We start from the raw sequence: 21,829 nt of genomic DNA on the forward strand, positions 1-21,829 counted from the left end.
AGACCATGCTGCTAACATAGCTAAAACTGGTATTCATTCAAAACTGGGTTAATATGTTTTTCTTTTAATTAGTATTCATGTAAAATGCATGATGACATTTACTGACAATTATCAGTTTATCGCGTTCCTTTATGTTTCAAGATGGTACAGCCTTCATAAGCATGCAGGTGAGTGTCTAAATATGAGTGCACATGCTCCTTCACTTCTTATCTTAAATTCAAACACAGCTTGCAGGAAGCCCTGCAGCACACATGCCTTGAGCAAAGGAGAAGAGGATTCCTTCTTCAAACCTTCTCATCAATTTTACAGCATTCGGTCCTTCTTCTCAACAGGTCTCTGCAGTTACAAACGTCTGAGGGATTTTCTCAGCCTATTTGTATCCCGTTCATAAACTAATTTGGCAATGAAAAAGACACATATGCATGCACACGCAGACACAAAAGCACAGACACCCTGGAGACTTCTGACAAAAAGTTGGCTGGGCACAAAAATACCTTCAGCTTAAAAATAAATCCCAAGAACTGAATGTGTGCAATTCTTCCCGTAACTGAACAATAACTCTGTCTAACAACATTGTAGGTCCAATGAATCTGTTTTCTATTTTGATCAGGCTTGTGTCTGAAACCTGGACACAATAACTGCACACAAATACAGATCAAGAGAAGAGGTAGATAGGCAAGAGAAATAGAAAGAGATAGTGTAGAAAATTGTATTTCTGAAGAGAGAAGTGATACTTTAAATTAGGCGTTTAGTCACACTCTAGGCGTACAAACAATATTAGCAAACTGCAGTTGTGATATAACTGTACACAATAGAATTATCCTAAGTCCTAGTCAATTTGTAAGCTATACATAATACCCTATGTTAAACAAAGACTCGGAAGAATATTGTGTTAACTAACGTACTAAGACAGGCACTTTCATATTTGTGGAAGCCTAAGTAAGGTAATTGACAGCTCTCCCTGCATATTAACATCTAAGCTGGGCAGATCCATTTGTTTTTCTTGTTTCTGAGCTCCTACAATAAGCTTGAAGTAAAAAATCTAGCATAACACATCATGAAGACAAAGTGTTGCTGATTAACAAGAATTAGCCTCCAGAGCAAAGGCAGAGACTGTTTAGGGTGTTAAATTGTCCAATTCTGATAACATCAGCTTTTCTTGCAGCTGTTGGAAGTAACCTTCCAGCAAATAACTACAACTTTTACTGTCAAGTACCTGCAACATGTGTTGAGTTATAGTGAGGTTAAATTAGATTAGGTTTAACTGAGGTCAAATTACTCTAAACAAGGCAGCATTATGCCAGCCTTTTCCTGGGGCTCATTCATACCCCACTTTTGACCCATATGGAGATTTGAGTTAGAGTAAGTTGGGATTAGACTAATGACGTGGCAAGGGTTATAATTGGTACCATTTGATATACTCTGGCAGGTCTGACAGGAAGTCAGGCACAGAAACTGCACAGAGAATCTTTTTTCAAAAGAAAATGCCCTGTGCAGACTCTGGATCAAACTTCATAAGACATCAAAAAAGTGTAAAATAACAACAATGAGCACAATTAAAAGAGATAAACCATTAAACTATGTAGCCTACTTACCCCTGGTAGAAGCACTAATATCAAAAAGATAAACTCCTTTACGTTTCAGGTATATGGTTGGGTTATGTTTTCCTATTTTTGCATTATATAGGTTGAAGCTGGAATGAATTTAGTGTAGAGCAGTTGTGAATAGTCTGCGCTCCACACAAATTCATTGTAATTGTTAATCATCGTTTAACAGTTAGTGAGGGTTGCCAGTCTCACCCGTGCCCCAGGTATCTCACAGCAGGCCTCTTGAATGGCGAGGGAGGGGTCACAGTACAGCATCACCTGCTGAATGTCCATCTAAGAAAGGGAGGAAGAGAAGGGAAAGACACTGTGATGTATTAAAATGCAGGTTTCCATATGTCCTCTGGGTTGTTTGTTTAATAATGTAAATAAAGTTTAATTGAAGCAGTAAACAAGGTTGAAAGGCAATTAATTTCTCATTTATATAAAGTATTAGGGAAGCAAACGTCAGGAGGTTTACATGCGTGTGTACATGCATGTATGAACACTTCCTCCCTGCACTAACAAAAGACCCTGACTGCTTTCTATCTAGGCCAGTTAATTGATCATCAAACTAAGTGCCTGGATTACTGGATCTATTCAGTGTTAATAGTCCCGGTTTACTACAGGCCCATTCTCCCAGATAGCACCTCATGGTCATAGCCTATGGTCTAAAACGCACATACATACACACACACAAATACAAATACACACGTGTAGGCATGGACAGAATTAAGGATTTCAGTACAAAGGCTTTTATGGTAGGCTGATCTACTAAAAACACTTCACTCTGTCCTTCCAACTGGAAGAGTAAAAAAGAAGAAAGTAACAGTTCCTCATACAAAGAGAGACTGAAGGTCACCATTTTCAGATAACAAGTTCAGATTACATCTACACTGCAAAGCTTAACCTTGATCAAAGGTTCTCCAGCAGCCATAATAGGGCACTCCAAGAGCTGAATCAAAAGCTCACACAAATTCTCCTCCCATTTCAGTGTTTTAGATATATCTAGACATAGATGAATACCTGGACGGGCCTGGCATCTGAAGCCCGAATGGCCAGCAGAGTGTGTCCGTCAGTGGGCATAACTCCACGGGGCTCCAGGGGTTTAGTTTCAATGGAGCTGCAGTCCACGTGGAGGGAGGCGGCTCCTTGTTGCACGCTGAGGGCCACCTTGTGCCAGCGCAAGTCCATCAGAGCCTCCACCCCTTCGCCTGTGAAGACGCAGCTCACCGGGTCAGCTGCAGGGTCCACCCCACTGGCACGCAGGGACAGGGTGCCATCAGGGCCGCTGAAGTCTACAGAGAGCTGGGTTTTCATGCGGGAGTTGTGAGAGTTAGAGGACAGAGGGGAGCGGAGGGTAGGGTAGGAGAAAAGTGATATATGAATATGCACAAGTGCTAATTAAACACCAAACAATGTGTTCAACATGCCAATGGATGAGAAAAATGTAGTTGTCTGACTGGCAACAAAGAGTAATATGTACGCGCTGCTACCACCTAACAGAGCTGTAGAACACAGTAGCAGAGATGAGGTAAAGGAGAAGACATATTAATTACACACGCAAGCAGTACAGCCAATCAATCACTCCTAATGAGGCGACTTGGCCTCCATCCATCATACACATTGAGTATTTAAATCTGGCCTCAGTCTCTTAGTGATTATGGGGACTCCAGCGCTTCATCATGGAATACACATGAATAACAATGAAGGTGAATGAAAGAGGAGAGTGGAAGATGATCGAGGGAAGAGCAACGGAGAGACGGGGAGCGAGAGAGAGAGGGGGGGGGGGATCGGATGAAGAATAAGAGAGGACAAAAGACGTGTGGAATGAAAGCGGGAGAGAGAGAATTGAAAAGGTGTCACAGGAGAAAATAAATCGAAGGGGAAAGTGGATGACTATGCAAAAGAGAGATGAGAGACGGGAAGAATGAGTAGACAAAAGGCGTGATGAACAAAAGGTAAGAGACCGAGGATGAGAGAGATAGAAAGGAAAGAAGGGAATGAGACAGGGAAGGAGCAGCGGGAATGCGTAAAGTGGGCGATGAGGAAACAGAGTGAGTGACTGGGCACCTGTGGGTATCCCTGCTGATCAGATATCTGGAAGAGGTAGACGGTCTCTCTCAGGGCGGCCTTCTTTAACGCCAGGGTGAAGATCAGAGTGAACTCCTCAGGTAAGCCATGAGGAAACACCTGACTGGAGCACAGAAGGGTCAAAAACAGGAAAGTTTACAGCGGAACTCAAACAACTTCTTCTAGTCTCTGTGAAAACAGCTTGATATTACCTCCTGTGAGTCTTAGAAAATAACCCCCGGATGATGAAATCATGGGTTCTCTTGGCTAGGGCTTTGGAGATTGCATTAAAACATCAAGCCTGTGTTGCAAACTGGTAATGCTGGATGCTATAAACGACACTGACCACCCCCTCAATCCACCCTCATATTCCTTTATTCTGGTTACCCAAAACACATTGTTGGGCATTGTATGTATAGACGCTGGGTAAGTTACTTGAAAAACATAATCAATTAGCAGCACAGCTCTATCAAAGGTGCCTTTAAAAAGCTCCAAAGCCTCCTACACACACGTCACATCTTCTGTATTTAACATGTGTGGAAATTGTGGTTTAAAAAGCAGCCAGCCTACAGTCTGGAAGTATTTACTGAGCTTAAGCAGCTAGCCTAAATAGCTCTCCCCGCTATGATGCTGCAGTGCTCACTTCACACAGCCTCCAAATCAGGACAAAACCCAGCTGTAGGCTTACAAGCCGGATATCAAAATCTAAAATAAAACTTTAGAGTTATCGGTAAGCACATTCCTTCTCTTAAGGTAGAGGCTAAACACTTTTCCACTCTTTCAGCCCCTGTGCCAAGCATACACGCCCGGGACTGACCATACAGGCACAACTGATATCAACTCTCCATCAAATTCCCTGCAAGGGCCAACACGACAACCCAAAGTAGCATTACTGGGATCAGTAACGGAATTTTAAATTGTAATCCTTTATAGCACTTTGTTAATAATAAATACCTTTAAATGTTAGGGCCAAATTCTACTGTAGTTGCATAGTCTGTACTGTATGTGTGTACAGGCGTAGGCAAGGGGATACGTGTGGGAGCATGAATGTATATGTGCATACATGTCAGTGTCCAGGTATATTTCTGTATATTGGATGTACATTTTTCATTTGAGACATATATGTGCAAGGTGTGAAAACATCTCTGAAAATAAAGACTAGCTATCTTGATGTAAATGTGACAGAGAACGGGCATAACATTCAATTAATCTTTTGGTTGACATGTCTTTCTTTGATGTCCTCATGAGTACAGTAACATCTTATGGGTGTTTCCTGTTTGAGCATCTTTATATATTCTATATAATCTTGTTCCCCACCCCCCCTTCCGCCCTATTTTTTCCCTTTTTTGCTTGTCTCCCTACATTGTGTGAGAACACCCAGCGGTACAATGCAAAGCCTTGTGTGTAACCCCCTGGCATCCATTTTCATAGCAGATACAGTCCGGCAAACCTCATCCCTCAGTTTTGGTCAAGGGCACCTAAGCGCACACACACACAGACACAGACACAGACACACACACTCACAAAAACATTCACAGCAAGGATGTGTGTAGATGTATTGAGAGATGAAGGGTTCACAAACAAGCCCAGTGAAATGCATGCTCACTGAGATGGTGAACACTTTGAAATATTCTCTTTTGCTTTTTCTTTCTCTCTCTTTCTCTGCACGCACACACACACACACACACACACACACACACACACACACACACACACACACACACACACACAGAATTGTTGATGCTGGCAGCTGGTTTCCCACTCCTAGAAGTGGGGTGACAGTGATTTATGACTGAGAGAAGATCCAAGGGAAAACAGCCAACTACAGGACGTCAAAACAAAGAGAGGATGAGTAGGAGAAAAGGTGAGAAAGAGAAAAGGTTAAACCTGGAGACAGAGAGAGAGAGAGAGAAAGAGAGGAAGGAAGACTACAGTGAGGGACCAAGAAATTCTGGGTATAACGTGAAAATGCATGAGAGTTTGATGTTAAGTATGTAGGTAGACAATATGAAGATGGAAAAAGAGTGCGTGCGGAAGACAGAGAGAGACAGACAGATGTATTAGAGAAAGAAAGAGAGAAACCAATGTTGAGAACAGAGTTGTTTTGCTGTCGATTAGTGACATGAGCTGCAGGGCACAAAACCACTCACAAACTATTGACTTTTAAGTTGGAAGTACCTCACCTTGGTCGATTACATTCAGAGTCCTGGAAAAAAACACAACGCATAAACCCCACAGACGCACACCTACATGCACACAAACATGCAATGGGGAGATAAATCACCAGACAGGGGGCCAGACAGATTCAGATCTAGCCTCTCCCAACTCTGAGAGAAACTTACTTCGGATTCTCGTTTTTTTCTTGTTTTTAAGAGGTAGAAGAAAGTTGGTGCAAGCCAGAGAGGCACAGGGGAAGAGGGGAAGAGGAAATCTAATGTTGAAAAAGCAGATCTCTGGTTTAAGATGGGAATATCACCTGGAGTAACTGTGCTGGAATTAATTGTTTTCAGTGGAGAGGGTTTCTATCCCTGAATGTATTATATACAACTGGCTGAAAGGAATTTTAAACAGCTCGAAGCTGAGACGTTAAAGAAAGGATATTTCAAGCTATAGTGGTTAAATGTTGATGCACATTGCAGTTCGTTCCCTGTGGCTATCTTCTATATCTTTGTATTTTAAACAATATGTACACAACTTTAGGAAGAAAATGAACTGTGCCAACAGCAGCACATACCTTGACAACTAAAATTATAATGTGGGAATTTATGCATATGGCTGATGGTGCTCCGCTATGGTTCACATCAGCATTGTAAGCACTGGCCAAAGCATTTTTGGGGCCCTTAGCAGAGTTTGATTTACTCGTCAAATACAAGGCTCATTCTAAAGCCATGCTAGTGGCTCTATGAGGCTGTACTTTAGCAAAATTGAGCTTTGAGATGAATACTAATATCAGCATGCTAATGTGCTGATGTTCGGCAGGTGTAATGCTTACCATGTTCCCCATCTTAAATTTATTTTATTTTAAGTGCAGCTGAGGCTGATGTGAGTGTCATTAGATTTGCAATGATTTAGTTATAACCCAAATTTATTACAGTTTATCCAGAGGTGAATTTGTGTACCAAATTTCATGGCAAACCATCCAATAGTTCCAACAGACATTTCACAGTGTCAACATTACTCAAAACTAGCATTCATCCCACTTGGACAGGTGTACAGTAAGCTGAAATATCTTTGAAAAAAGAATATTATCCTCTCCTCATTCACTCATATCCCCAATCTGCCTTCAGCATTTTGCTCTCTAAGAATAAAATCACTATTCAGCTCTTTGGCTTTTCTCTCACTCTCCTCCTACATGTTTGCACTAATGCCCTCACCTTACACTCCATATTTGGTTGTTTATAATTCTGTAGACCTTTTAAAAGAAATATATTCTGAGTAGCTTTTTTAGCTAGCAATTTAAACTGTACCACTTTTGCTATGTGATAATACGTGCTAAATTCATTAAATGCATTTCAGCTCTGACATGGATGCTTGTCATCTTGGCCTTGTGCCATAATATCACAGAATTGCTTTCTGTGTCTCCTACACATCATAGCTGCATTAAAGAAACAGGCCCAAAGCAACCTAATCTTATTTTGCTGAAATTAAAATGCATGTGGCCAGCTGTGACTGGTGCCCATTTCACTGTCAGCAAACAACTGAGAGAGGCGAGAGACAAGTAGCTTCTTCTGGCTGTCACTCATCTGCGTTAGCTTGGATTAGCTGAATGGATTAGCCTCTGATACAAAGCAAAAAGCTGCTTTCCAATTACTGTACACATGGCTCACACTTCAGTCAACCTCAACTGGTGATGAATTAAAACGCTGCTTGAGTGACAGGGAGCCTGTGCTGGATGGACGCCACGTATTATACAGTTTCAGAAATACTGGGACTGGAATAGATGCTGCACACACGTGTGTAAATGCTGAGCACACACACACACTCATACTTTTACTGAGAGAAAAAGCCATCTAACAAGCCTGAGGGTTTGTTCTGATGCATTCACTTATTGCCTAGATTTAAACCTTTAACCCTCTTGTTCCCTCACCGCCACATCCCTTAATCTCCCATCTGTTCTCCGCCTCCACTCTTCTTTTCTAAATGCCTGAAACCCTTCCATACTACGCAATTTAAGTCGGCGAAAGTGGAAAAAAAAAAAATTAAAATTAAAAGCAAATAATTAAAGAAAGGGAACATTGTGTCTAACTGATGCTGCTGACAGTCCTCTCTGATTCTATCTACGTTTCGGTGAGGTAAGAAGGCAAAGGAGAAAAGGCAAATGCAAAAAAGGCAAGCTTCTCATCTGATTCTTTTTAGTCATTTTGAGAAACATGTCGTGAAGACAGTGAATTCTATGTATAGAGAGGAGCAGAATGAAAGGCAGCCGACAGGCAAGGCTGATGTGCAAACATTGATTATTCTCTGTCTGAGTTAAAAAAGAAGTCATCCAGGTAGCATTCCTCACTGATAAAACTGACAGCAAAGCTCTCGATGGCGTCAACATTTCAATAAACGCTGCACCATCACAAAATCCCAAACCAGCAGCAGAGGAATAGAGTTTGGTGTTCCCGTCCTCTCTCTGTATGGTTAGAGGCAAAACAAAAACATCTTGGATTTTCCTCTTATGCTCCAAAGATACTGATTTCCTGAGAAGTGACAGTTTTTTAGTCTTTCCCCTCCTTTTCATAAGGACAACTAGTCTCTGAGCCTGTGACAAACAATATATGTGACACTTTTAGAACAAAATGTCTCTACCGAAAAAATAGTGTTTTGTAGACAGATTTATCGGGCCTTCAAGCAAGTGGAGCTCACAGTGCTGGACAGAGTGATAAAATACTCTAGGCTGACCCAATTGGCAAGTTGTGAAAAACTGCTTTATCGGTGGGTAGAAAGAAGCTCAGCCGCCTGAAAACCAGCTATAATTTGCACGAATTGAAAAAGAAAAACAAAAAAACAAAAAGAGTGGACTGAGAAACAGACGGCACATACTTCTAATAAGCACTTGTCACGCAATTCCAAACACAATCTACACCCAACTACTGTGTAATAACAACATGAAAACCCAGTACAGCATAATTAAACCATGTCAAGCTGCAAAACCATGTTGTGCAAGGAAGCCGTGCTCTGTTGGGTTTTATGGCTGCAGGTCTCTTCGCCCAGAAACAAGTTCAGAACAAACTCAGGCTCTCAAATGCAGCAATTAAATCCATACCCATGTAACATTTTTTTTTTACAGGCAACTACATAATGTCAACTAATAAAGGCATCACTCCTGTGCTCAAGCAAATAAGCCAGGCATTCCATATGAAAACTTACAATAAGTGTATGCGGTCACAACCGGAAAACCAAAAGGCTGTTACAGTTCAGCTTTACAAGCCAGTGTCAGTGGTGAGGGAAATGAAGTGGTATTTCTGGAAATGCAATCAGAGATTGACCCATAGTGCCTGGTTTGCCAAGCGTCTGTTTTTTTTACACAACAGCCATTGGACAGCGCTGACATATTGAGTGAAGGTTCAGAGGCTGATTAGCTGTAGGGTGTTCAGTCTCTCTGCCTTTCTCTTTGTTCAGACGTGGCATGAAAAGCGAGAGCCTGTTGACATAGGCCTACAGAAAGCTGGAAATTCAGCAGAAAAAAACACTTTATTTCACTTCATTCCCTATCACCTAAAGCTGTACAATGTGTGTTATTTGCGATATGTGTGTAGGTGCTCCAAAAAGAGCAAGTGAGGGATATGTACTGTAAACTTACTCTGTGGGGCGTAGGAGTGTAGTTTTGCCCAGGCGGAGGATGACAGGTCCTCGAGGGTTGCGGATCTTCTTGACATCTGCACTCTTGAGCAGGGAGAATCGCCTCACCAGATTAAAACCTTAACACAAACGGCATACATCAACACCCACACATATAAAAACCAAGAGAAAGATATGTGTCTCTTTGCGCATTTGAGCTTGTCTTTTCACCTGTGATATTGTGCCTGGCTGTCTGAGGAAACTTCCATTCATCCACTTGTAAGGATGGGCATTGTACATCTGTGGAGAAAAATAAAAGGGGAAAAAAAGTCAAAAAAGTGTGTGCGTAAACAGCAAAAACCCTGAAATGCATGATAATCCAAGCATTCTTGAGATGTCAAGAAGAGCACATCAGTCTTTAGAGAAGTTATCCCACATGTAACCGTTCAGACTTACTGCTGGGTGAAATGGACAGAGTTCGCGCTAGAGAGAACAAGCAACTTCAAACATACATCGGCTACATTTGAGAGTATCAGAAATATTGATCTGGGCGAAAAAGAAAGGGAGTTGGTGGGGGTGAAAGAGAGTAAAAAAAAACAGTGTAAAACACAGAGAGCAAGATGAAATGAGGGCAAAGCTTTGCAGAGAGGCACACAGCCCAGTCTGACAGGTTGTCTAGCACCAAGCTTGTCTGTCGTGGTAGCCTCCGTTTGATGGATATGTTCTCACCCTGTCAGGGGAGGTTACAGAGAAAAGTGTTGCCTGTCAGAGCGGCCGGCCTGACTACAGGGGGGAGATGTGAGATGTATAGAAAAACCGAGCTGGTACAGGTAGACATGGACCCTGTGAATCACTGTGATCCACAGTTAATTGATCTCTTTGGGGCCAAGGACCAGGGCCCCCAGCCAGACGTGCTATGGGGCACAGTTTTTCGAAAAGTGTTTCTTTTTTTATGTCTGCAGAGAATCTGGAAGCAGGTGGTGCCCTGCGTTAACCAAAAATAAAACCTTATAATTTTCTCGGAGCTGTGTAGCTGTCAGTAATATTCTAAATCATCATGTGTGAGATGAAGGTTAGATATTTTAATTTAACCTCATTTAATGCCCCCCTTTCACACCTCATGCAGAAGCAATGTCCATGTGGACCAGATAAGAGAGATTCTCTAAAGTCCAAAACCAAAAGCTCAAAAGTAAAAGAGTACCAACTAAATTAAACTGCAATGCATGTTAATCTGTTCTAACGTAAGCTGCAAGCGTTAGCACGCCTAGTTTACTAGCTAACAAAGAAGTAACTTAGCATTACTGCCCTGAGACATTTCATTAGTTAACGAGATTATCATTTGTTACTTAAGAAAGATCTGGAGTTGCTCCTAGTACTTAAGATGGATAAAATGCGGAGAATGAACATCCCTACAGAAATCAGGATAACTAAACTTATTTCCTGCATGTCTATGGTAGTTAAGTTAAAATTCCAGGAAGTAAGACAGTATGATTCCCCAGAACTGTCTCCTTAACCAATTTAGATATATTTAGGAAATCCTAGAGCCATCCCTTTTGATATCTGAAAAAAAAAAAACTTTGAACATCCTTTAATGAACATTGTTTTCACCTTGAGTCTCAGAGCCTCCCCTGAAACAGTTTAGAGAAGGCCAGCCTCCCACTTTGAAACCCCCTGTGCAAGCACAGTAACAATGCTGCTCTTTATTTGTTTTTTTGAAGTTTGCACTAATTTCAGCTAAACTTGCATTAGATAGTAGCCTATTAGGTCTAATTTCAGAAATTAAAGCATGATGTAACCACTGCTGCTTGTCCACGTGTTTTTTTTTATAGTAAGCTTTCCTTCGATCTAAGGGTTAATGTATGTTGAACAAACATTTCAATGACTTTTTTTTAAATTTAGAATGAAAAATGCAAAGCTTGACAGGAATAGAAACAATAACTAAGAGGGATGGGGCTTAGCTAACGGCCAATTGTGTATGCAGGAACAAAACTAAAGATTAGATGCTCATTCAGATGTAGGATACGTTTGAAGGTCACTATTGATTGTTGCTAGCCTGAAAAAAAAACCATTCTCTCTTTGACATTGAGTTCAGTAATACACTTCAAACTAAAGTAATATTTTTGTGCCTCCTAGTTTTATGGATTGATCAAGTTGTTGATGAAACAGTGCATTGACGCCTGAAAGCACGCATGTCTGTGTTTCCAACCACAATTCAACTTCCCAGCCTGGAAGTCACATCAAAACAAGGGAAAAGAGCCTAATATAATTACTAAAATAATAACATCCAACTGACTTTAATTAAGAGCTAGAAATTTAATTTCACGGAAGCCGGCTCAAGAAAGAATGAAATCACATTTAGCGCTTCATCACCTATTATCAAGTTCATCACTTGACACCCTGCAGCTTCTGCTCATCTCGGTTTCCAAACACAGCGCATTTCAGCCTGTCTGGCACTGTGCGTCATTCTCTTATTGCTATCTGCGTGTACAAATCAAGGAAAAAAGACATCAAACCGTGGTGTTGTGGGAAGCTGAGAGAAACTTGAGATGAAAAGTCAAAGAAATTGCATGAATTGAAAGTGAGTCCTGAACAAAGAAACATATACAGTGGAGAGAACAGGAAATATCACGCACAAGTTTAGATTCCTCATCCTTTACGTCCTTTTTTCCCTGAAATGCTTTTTCACTCTCTCTCTCTCTCTCTCTCTCTCTCTCTCTCACACACACACACACACACACACACACACACACACACACACACACACACACCGAATCACACATACTGTATTTATAACTTGACTGGTCCATCCTGAAACCTTATCTGCTAACTCAGCACAAAGCACACTCTCTGCAGTCTCACAAAGACACCGCTGCCTTTTAAAGACATACATATTCACACACATACACCAAGAGCTCATCTTCACATCTCCCATCGCAGGTTTTTTGAAGTCAAGAGATGGTAAGATCTACCTTTCCTCAGCATTTACTCTTTCTTTTTCCTTTTTGTTTTTTTTGTTGTTGTTCATCACCCCCCCATTTCCATCAGACAGAGTCAAGATGAAGGCTTTGTCAGGAGTAATCCTGGCTGGAGGGCAGCACAATGAAAAGTTAGGCAACAGAAGAGAGGAGAAGGTGGAGAGAGGAGGAAGAACGAACACTTGAGAGCAGAGAGGGGAAAGTGAAGAGAAGGTAATGGGGAGGTGAGAGAGGTGTCGCTTGATGAAAGCAACTTGTCCTTAACACCCAGACTAGCACTCTTGAGGCTATATTTTTTCTTTTCTGAGGTGATGTTAGGATTGGCTGACTGTACGACTTCTACCCTGAGATAAAGACGAGACAAAGATATATTTATATTCGGTGTTTGGTAACCTGACTGTGTTGTCTTTGGCCATTTTAGGACATGGCAGGCTCTACGTTGCATAACCTGTCTCAACTTTCATCAGTCTGAGCTGTAGTTTAGCATGAGATCCTTCAGCAACTTAGCTGCACCATAGACTGAAACCATTAACATAACATATAGCATTATGGTCACACAATACAAAGACAATAACTTGGAATCTTGAAGCTTTGGCATGCAAGTTCAAAATACAGCTGGGGATGATGAAGTAGAGCTAAAGCTTTCTTTTTTTTTTCAATGCACCAAGCTAGTCACTAACTTTGTCCATCAGTCATTGGGTGCTGGGCAGATAGCCATATGTTGACCTTGTGAAGCAGCTGGAAAACCTATTCACTGTCAACAGCTGAGCGTCATAAATACAAAGAAATGAGCTGAAAGATGCTAAAACATCCTGTAGAGCTGAGACGAGTGATAATTCTCTGTGGGCTAGTCACTATGACTGACTCCGTTCACATTAAACATTGTCACTTAATCGATTGTTAAGACAAAAATATTGCTTAGTGCAGCTTTAACAGGTGAAAGGAACACACTTTTTCAAAAATGTGTGGAAACTCAGGAAATGGACTACTTTGTGGTCAGTATAGAGGCAACATCAAAAACTCCCAAATTCAAGCTGAGTATGTAAATTAAAAGCTCAACTTCTGTGTGTGAACGAGGCGTAAAGCTGACTAAGCATGACAAATGATGAGAAAACCAGATGAGGCTACATAAGCCACAGGTTAGGCCGATGTATGTGGGACAGCCTGACAATTTAAAGGACCCTGAAATGCTAAACTATATTCAAAACATATTGCATGAAGATTGCCAGCAAGTTTAGACTCTTTCTCCAACACTCTGACTGAGAGCTAAAGAACAGGTTACATACATTTGCACATCGGTAGATCACATTGGTAAACAACTTTAACACTTATTACCACCTTTAGAGCTGTGAATCAAGTTAAATGCTGTGTTTACTTGTGAAAGCGTCAGACTTTTGCTCACAGCCATGGCAGAAACAACCTGTTTTCCACATAACTCAGAGGATGGATGATATTTTAGTGGACTGTTGCGTACTCAGGCACTTTGGCAGTTTGGCAGAGGATACACTGCGGAAGTTGAACCCCATTTCCTCTCAAGCTGTGATCAAAGGAAAGCATTTGCTTGTTGACAAGCTAATTAGCACATAGTATGAGTGCCACTCCAGGATCCTGCTAGTAACTGCATGTAGCCTTAAAGAGATTGGATGGTCTTGGCTGGGTTCACTTCCTCTTTGATGGGTTGCGGTTGAGTCTTGCCAAAGCAGGTAATGATACTACACTGGCAGTCATGCAGCACACTGCTGTGAGTATTCCCCCAAGTCTCTACCTTGCCAAAGAATTCAGGACATTTTAGGTCTTTAGAGAAGTGAAGCACTACTTTTTGATGTGTACAGAATTACACTTAACTTGGATGGTGTACAAGTAAAAAGTGTCAGATAAGGACAAACCTGGATGATCTGATTATTGCAAATGCATCCATATACAGAAAGTTCGGAAACTCAAATATAACTTGCCCTTAGGCTATATAGACAAAGATTTACCACTCAGGCTTTCAACATGACAAAGAGCAATGTAGATGAACAGTGTCAGCTCAACTCTAGCTGACCCACTGCAATATCCCAGCTGAAATAAGTAATGTGTGACCTTTCTTACTTTGTGACTGGTATTTAACAACCTTCAGAGGGCTTAGGAATCAATGGACTTATCTACCAGCGCCTTGTCGTGGCCAGGGTCTATTGAAACCAACTGGCTCTGAGTTTTAATTCTGTTTTCGTAGCAGGAAACACTTGGCAGAGTGCTTTCATTAGGGAGAAGAGGTCAGAAGTGTGCTCGCAGTGTCAGAGTGTGTGGTGTGTGGGTTGTAATAAGAGAGGGTATGGTAGTTATTGAATGTACAATGTGGCATTCCAAGATAATTGGACTGGGCTGCTGATCAGCAGAAAGTCAGACTCAGAGAGTCCTGCAACTCCCGGAGCTATTAACACACATGCAACGTGTGGGGAGGAAAGGGCATGCTGGGTAATGCAGTTGATGATTCAAGACAATGATTAAATGCAGCCAATGTGTGGCTCACATGAAGGAGAAAATGACGAACTAGAGATAAACAAGAAAGAGGGATTGAGACAGAGGAAGAGTGTGTGTCTCACTTGCCCTCTCAGCCAAATGAGGCAGACAAGAGAGCATTCCTGGTTGTTTTCCAGAGATAAAATTGCAGCACAGAGGAGTGGAAAGACTTAAAACACTGCACTTCAGAGGGATGAGCTCACTCATTTTCCCCTTGTAGGCCTCTGGCCCAGATTCAGTACACTCTCACAAGTTCTCACACACACATAGACTGGACTCGTGACACACGCAAATTTACAAGCTTCTCACAACAATAAACTTAGACAGAACATGCAGAAGTCTGTACACGGCTCGAACAAGAGCGTGTTGTATGACACAATGGTTGGCATCCTGTGTGTTCGTGCAAACTGCAGATGTACATACAGAGAAAGGAAACTGTTTGCCTATATGTCAACTCACTTGTCATTTTTATTCACTGTGCAGTATTGAGAAGTGACTCAAAATTACTTTACTGAGTTAATGGCCTGCTCATTATGCTTTTTGTACGATGTCCTGAAGAATATGCCAGTGCAATTTTTCTTTCTGTAGCAAGTAGACAGCACAGGACATGTCCATTCATGAAGCAGCAACCCTGAAGCAGTCACAAGTTAAGTTAAGTAAGTGTTTTACTCAAGTTCATTTCTTGACACTAACGTTCAGACAATGACAAACTAGCCTAGTCACACCCTGAAGGATACCCATCTGCCCTGAACACTGCCCATTAGCAGTGGAGATGGAGTAACTATTGCTTCTTAACTTCTGTTAGTGTCTGCCTCAAATTCACTAAAATACGAATGTTATCCCATGGTTAATGACATCACTTTCGAGACACTATGAAATATAAGATTAAAACTGCACATCTCAATATTTGTTTTATTAACAATGGATCAAATGACTACTGTTCATGTAATGGTGACAGCAAACCTTAAATTATATCCTGACTCAGCAGTTCCTGCCAGCATTGTTTTGGTTTTTCTGACATTTTTGGTTCAGTTTCACTGCTCTCATTATCTTGTTTCCAGCAGCAGTAAGCAGCTGCTTTCAGCCAAAAAGACATCCCACTGTACACTACTGGCCAGCACCAAATGGCAGACAGACACAGTTAGCGACTAGTTGGGGAAGAAAGTGGAGCGGCTTAAGAACCAGAGTTTTCACATGAACTGGTAGAGACCAAAACTGAACTAAAATGAGATTGAATATTGAATATATTCTGTGATTAGGTGTTTGCTAACATGATTGCCATATTAATTTTAGTAGGCCATGATGTCCCATCCTAAAATCCTGTTTCCACAGGCACTGCATTGTATTAAGAAAGTTAAAAAAGCCCCTTAATGGTATTTTAATATCGCTTTTCATTTCACTTACATAGAAAGTTAACTGTATATGGAGAAATACTTTACTTATTACTTACTTATAAGGATTATAAGGATTATAAGTAAGGGACTATTGTATGTAATCAGAATCATCATCACAAAACAAGAAAATAATACAGTGGGTTTAATCATTTTTATCCTAAACACAAAAAAAGAACATAACTTTTATTCCCTTATGCAGGCACTATACAGTAATTTATATCTGTTATTGCTGCAAGCTGCTTGTCTCCTCTAACTTCTGTTTCTGTGCAAATAAGCTTATTACCACTACAATTCATTGGCACCGGAAAACATACAACTTAGCTCAAACACAGACAGAAGGAAACTGCAGTCAAAACAAATCAATACATAAATCCATTACTTTAGACTGCATAGGATCTGTGGTGCACAAAAAACCCATATCAGCAACACTTTACCAAAGACAGGGAATTTCAGCAATTTAATTTAACTATGGGGACTAGTCTCTCTGGCTGATACACTGCAGAACTGCAGTGCAATCATCCAGCTCGACTCCTCAACACTAGTTTTACTTAAACCTGCCTTCCTGCTGTAATGTCAGCAAATTACCAGCAAGTAGAGATTTGGATGAGTCAGAGAAATAGTCATAGCGTGAGAGTGTGTGTGTGTGTGTGTGTTTGTGCGTGTGTGGTGCTTGCTGTGACAAAGTGTTATAGCTGCACTTGGGAAAGCACTTTCTTCCAACCACTGGGGGAAAGGACTCAGGGGAGCTGCAAGCTGACTCAGTTGCATCTGAAAAGCTCTGACTAGGGTCTCCCAGGAGGGACCCCCGCCTCCACAAAGCTCCCTTCAGAACTCCACAAGCTATAGAGGATTACTCGCCCCCCCGAGTGATATCACAGAGCCGGCCCCTGAGACTGAGACACTGACAGTGTGATGAGGGAGTGTGACAGTTCAGAAGGAAATAAATAATTAAAACAAGACTACAACAAAAATTCTCTTCACCTCTCTGCCTCTGGATTTCTTGGTCGTCTATTTCTGTCACACAAACACATACACTTGGATACAAATAGGTACTAGGGTTGCAAAATTCCGGGAATTTTCAAAGTTGGAAACTTTCCATGGGAATTAACGGGAATAAACAGGAATTAATGGGAATAAACTGGATATTTTTAATATTGCTTGTTATAATACTGTTAGTCTATAACAGGGAACTTACATGTAGTTGAAAATAAACAGCTTGCAGGATAATCTTGCTTAAAACAACCTGATTTAATGCAACTTCAGTTGAATGTCCTCCCTATATTTGTCAATGACACGCACACATGCAGTAATCAGCATAGGCTACTACATACTTGCCAACATTTATTTTTTAAAATATGGGAAAATATCTTTTTTTTTTTTTTTTTTTGGGGGGGATTAATACATAATCCATTGCTATTAACCTATTTGGGTTAATTGTATTGTATGCACATAACCATAACCATAGCCATAGTAAATCAAAGGCAGCATGCTAGCTACCATCATATGTTAAGCTAAAGGTCAATGGTTTGTGCTACTACTTATGGTGCTATCCATTTGTCTCGTAAATCCCCCGCCCGAGTTGCTCTGACGCGAGAACGTGACGTTATTGCCTGGCTTGTACCACTTATATTTGTCTTGGGCAGCAGCTGTCTTGTTATTGCTCGTGGCTCATCTAAACAAGCTCAATGTGAAAAGTAATTCCGTTATTGCAAGTCTTACGTTTCAATTATATTTTGCCATTTTCGCCTATTTCAATGTTTCCAAAATTCCCCAGCTTATCTTTCCATGGAAAGTTTCCTGAAATTTACTGGAAAATTCCTTTGCAACCCTAATAGGAACACATGCACATAGTCTGTAACCCACCAACAAGCAGATAAACTAGCATTTCAACAATTCCTATATCTTATATATGCACATGAAGACACTCAAAATCTTAAGAAACTCTGAAACTTGATGATTGATGGCTGATGAAGAGAAACACAACCGCACATGGTAAACACACACGCGTCCTTGCCACAGCCTAACCGTACTGCCACCAACAGCCACCAGCCTCAAACGCACATAAACTGTAATTACAGTCTTCATTGTAGCCTTGGGCCCCATCATACATTCAGGCAACACACACACACACACACACACACACACACACACACACACATACATACATAGACGGACACAGTTCCAAACTCGGATGGGTTTCAAAGCGTGATGAGTTGGTCAAGCATACAACTCCAGATTGAACATTTGAAAAAAAATGTCTCAGTTATAAATGTTAGAATGGTTTCGTGACTCTTTTTATAGGACTTTTCTGAGAAGCAATTGGTTGAGAGCAATTTGTCAGTTGTGGCCTTCAGTGGAAGGCAGCAGTAATGTTGGACAAATACAGTTTAATCAAACTCCACAGTCTCTATAAATGTACTGCAGTGATTTCATTTCTTACATCCAGTTTAAAGTAAATGTTCACCTTAATCTGTTTTTTAATCTTATTTTTAATCTTACTGAGCTGTAGTTAGACGCAAAGATTGATAGCACTGTGGTGCGTAAAGATTAATCTACAGCCAGCAGCTAATTAGTTTTAGTTAGCATAAAGCCGTATGCATAAAGTTAGGATAAAGCCTGGAATGGAGATAAACAGTGACACTGGGTTGTGCTTGATGGTAACAAAATCTGACTACTAAACTCCCTAGGTAATATGTTATATCCCATTTGTTTAATCCATACAAAAAACAAAGTGTAAAGATGACAAGTTGTTGTTTTTATGTGGGTTTTTGTGCCAGATTATTTTTAGGCACAAAGACTTCCACTAAGTTTCCAGAGCTATGTTAGCAACTAAACTGCTAACATAGTGAGCTTTAGAGGTGCTTGTGGGCAGATTTTGTTACAGAGCAAGGCTACCTGTTTTGCCCTTTTTCCAGTGTTCACGCTAGGCTACACTGGCCGACAGCTGGCTGTAGCCTTATAATTAAAGGACCAGTGCGTGGGATTTGCTGCCATCTAGCGGTGAAGTTGCAGATTCTGGGCTAAAAATGGCGGTTCAACATGGTGGACTCTGTGGAAAGGACCCGCTCCTTCTGTACATAAAAACAGCTCATTCTAATGTAACGAAAACACAACACTTATGAATGTTATATATTATTTCTTCTACATTTAGTTTGTTTTGAATATCACATTTTATTACCATGCATTTCAACTACTGGAATTTACATTTCTGAAAACCCCAGCAGGGATGAGGAAACTCACCTTGCTCTGATGTCAGCGTGTCACATGATCCAAAGCTGAGAGCCAACAGAGTCAGAGAGGAGCAGAGAAGCCACATGGTTTCACTCCTCTGAAATCACCTCACCTCACCTCAGCCACCAGCTGACGGATGAACAAACAGAAAAAAAGAGAAAGTCAAAAAAGTCAAATCCTTCCCACATTCTGTCAGCATGCCACCCAGTCGGCTCACTCTGCCGACAGCTGCACATTATGCTTGACTCCTAAATAGACGTTGATGTATATTTATGAGTCAGTCAGAGTTGATGTGTTAATTTTGTGGTATGATGCAGGCTTTGTTAGTGGCATATGAATTAACCAGAATGTCCCTCATTAAGGAGTGTAACTCTATAAAGTCTGATCATAGTCATTATCCTGTCCATCTGGTTGGCCTTTGACTTGGCAGCTGTTACATAAACACAGCACACACATAAATATTACTGAGAAAGGACACTTAAGTGCATGAACACATGCACACACACAGAACTGTATCTAGGAAAAGTCAAAAAGAAAGTACACATACTGATGCAAACAAATACCTAATACATAAATACAAGACAACAAAGCAAAATGCAGGATGCAGGCTCATTGGTCCAGAGTCAAATAGACAGTGGGTCCAAAACACACAAACACATCTGGAGACTATTCCACTGGAGCCATGGTTGTGTTGCACCAGATGCTTCCACGTGGCCCCACAACAAGCACACACCCACACACACACAATCTTGCACAGATTAAAATGTGTGCCACGTCAAAATAATCATTATACTCAGTCTCCTCAGTCTCTCTCTCTTACAACTCCATATTCATAAAGACACACAAGAATGCACACGCATAAACACACCCCAGTGCCGCCCACTCTGACTCGCATAAACACATCTCAGCTGACCTGGACTTGCCCTCAGCATGTATGAGGACCCCATAACTCTGCAATGTTTACAGGTACAGCAGGGCCCTCAAGGTAGGCAGGCGAGCAGACTGTGTCTCTGTACACACACCTGTCCCGTCTGCCAGGAGAAATGACCCCCACACTCCCCCGGGGGCGCACAGTGTGGCGCTCCAGCCCGGCCGAGGACATGGTGTGAATACCATCTAGCCTGACCTGGCAGCGGGCTGCTAACAGACAATGTGGTGGAGGACAATGTTTCAAATTATGTTCTGAAATAACAAGGACAGCTTGACATGCCCCACATTGTGAATTATGCATTCAATTTTGGGGGCTGCTGATGCGAGGTGTGGTTGCTTCCCTTGTTTTTTTACATTTTAAAAGGCCAGGTTACCATTTTTACGAAAACGATACCGTATAATCATGCTTTATTACAATTTATCTGTGTGAACAACTGTTGAACACGTTTTATGTAAAAGTAGCTGCAAGAAGAATAGTTAAAAAAGAAAAAAGTTTTCCCCCTGCAGTTGGATGGGTGGAAGGTTAATCAAAGCCTTAGACGCCTGAGTTTGAGCACTCTGGATCCTCATCCATTATTATAGGCTTCATGCCACATGATCACAATAATAAGAAAGTTCACATAGTACATAATACATAATGCATCACAGTCCAGAGAACATAGGCTGAAGGAAAAGTTACAGCTCATTGCTATTATTGTCTGGCCATAATCCAAAACAATTTAATAGGCTTCCTAATATGTGTTGCCATGGATGTCTCTCTTTCTCCTTCTCTCTTTGCACTCCATCTGCAGCTTCACGGCCACCCAGCTGGCTATAGCAGATAAAGGCAGTACGGGGCTAGGCCACTGGGCTCGGCCGCTGGGCTGGCCATGAGCCCAGTAAGCAGGCCTGCAAGTGATCGGGTCACTGAGTACGAAGCCAATACAGGAAGGAAAACAATGACATATTTGAACATCTTCCAGCACTACAAGCCTGAAGACCAGAGCTGGATAGAAGTGATGACCATCACCGACGTTTTTTATGACAATGTGTCTCCCTTGAAGATGCAGAGTTGCTAAGCAGTCATTTCAGTTCGGTTCCAGACCTATTGCCTATTTTCTATTTTCAGTACAGCCATCAGTTCCAGTACTTTTTATGACTTGAATACACGGACAAAAGCGAGACTGTCCTATAACAATGGAGGTAATTTTGTGCTCAGTGCTTAGCAATTTTTGTTGTCACACATTTCATCATCATTGCCACCGCTTACAGATGGAACAACAGCCCCAACACAAGCATGTTTAGAGGAACACACTCTGACAGAGTTAAATGAAACATGTCCTCTCTATGGCCTGACAAGACAATTGCTTATTAGCAACCCAGACATGGATGATTA

At 41.3% G+C, this 21,829-nt stretch overlaps 1 protein-coding gene across 5 annotated transcripts in view; it reads right to left on the bottom strand.

Annotated features, from left to right (window-relative positions):
• Nucleotides 1-21,829, bottom strand: part of col16a1 (collagen, type XVI, alpha 1) — a 65,242-nt gene that overhangs the window by 39,787 nt on the left and 3,626 nt on the right. For all 5 annotated transcript variants that reach the window (XM_051390094.1, XM_051390097.1, XM_051390095.1 and 2 more), the window contains exons 2-7: nt 19,534-19,653; nt 9,654-9,722; nt 9,445-9,562; nt 3,657-3,780; nt 2,610-2,891; nt 1,800-1,880 (exon numbers count right to left, since the gene is read on the bottom strand). In XM_051390094.1, coding sequence (XP_051246054.1) covers nt 1,800-1,880; nt 2,610-2,891; nt 3,657-3,780; nt 9,445-9,562; nt 9,654-9,722; nt 19,534-19,609 — 750 coding nt within the window. In that variant the 5' untranslated portion in view covers nt 19,610-19,653. The remainder of the gene's footprint in view (nt 1-1,799; nt 1,881-2,609; nt 2,892-3,656; nt 3,781-9,444; nt 9,563-9,653; nt 9,723-19,533; nt 19,654-21,829) is intronic.

This window comes from Dicentrarchus labrax, unplaced genomic scaffold (assembly GCF_905237075.1).
Source record: "Dicentrarchus labrax unplaced genomic scaffold, dlabrax2021, whole genome shotgun sequence".
Taxonomy (NCBI): domain Eukaryota; kingdom Metazoa; phylum Chordata; class Actinopteri; family Moronidae; genus Dicentrarchus; species Dicentrarchus labrax.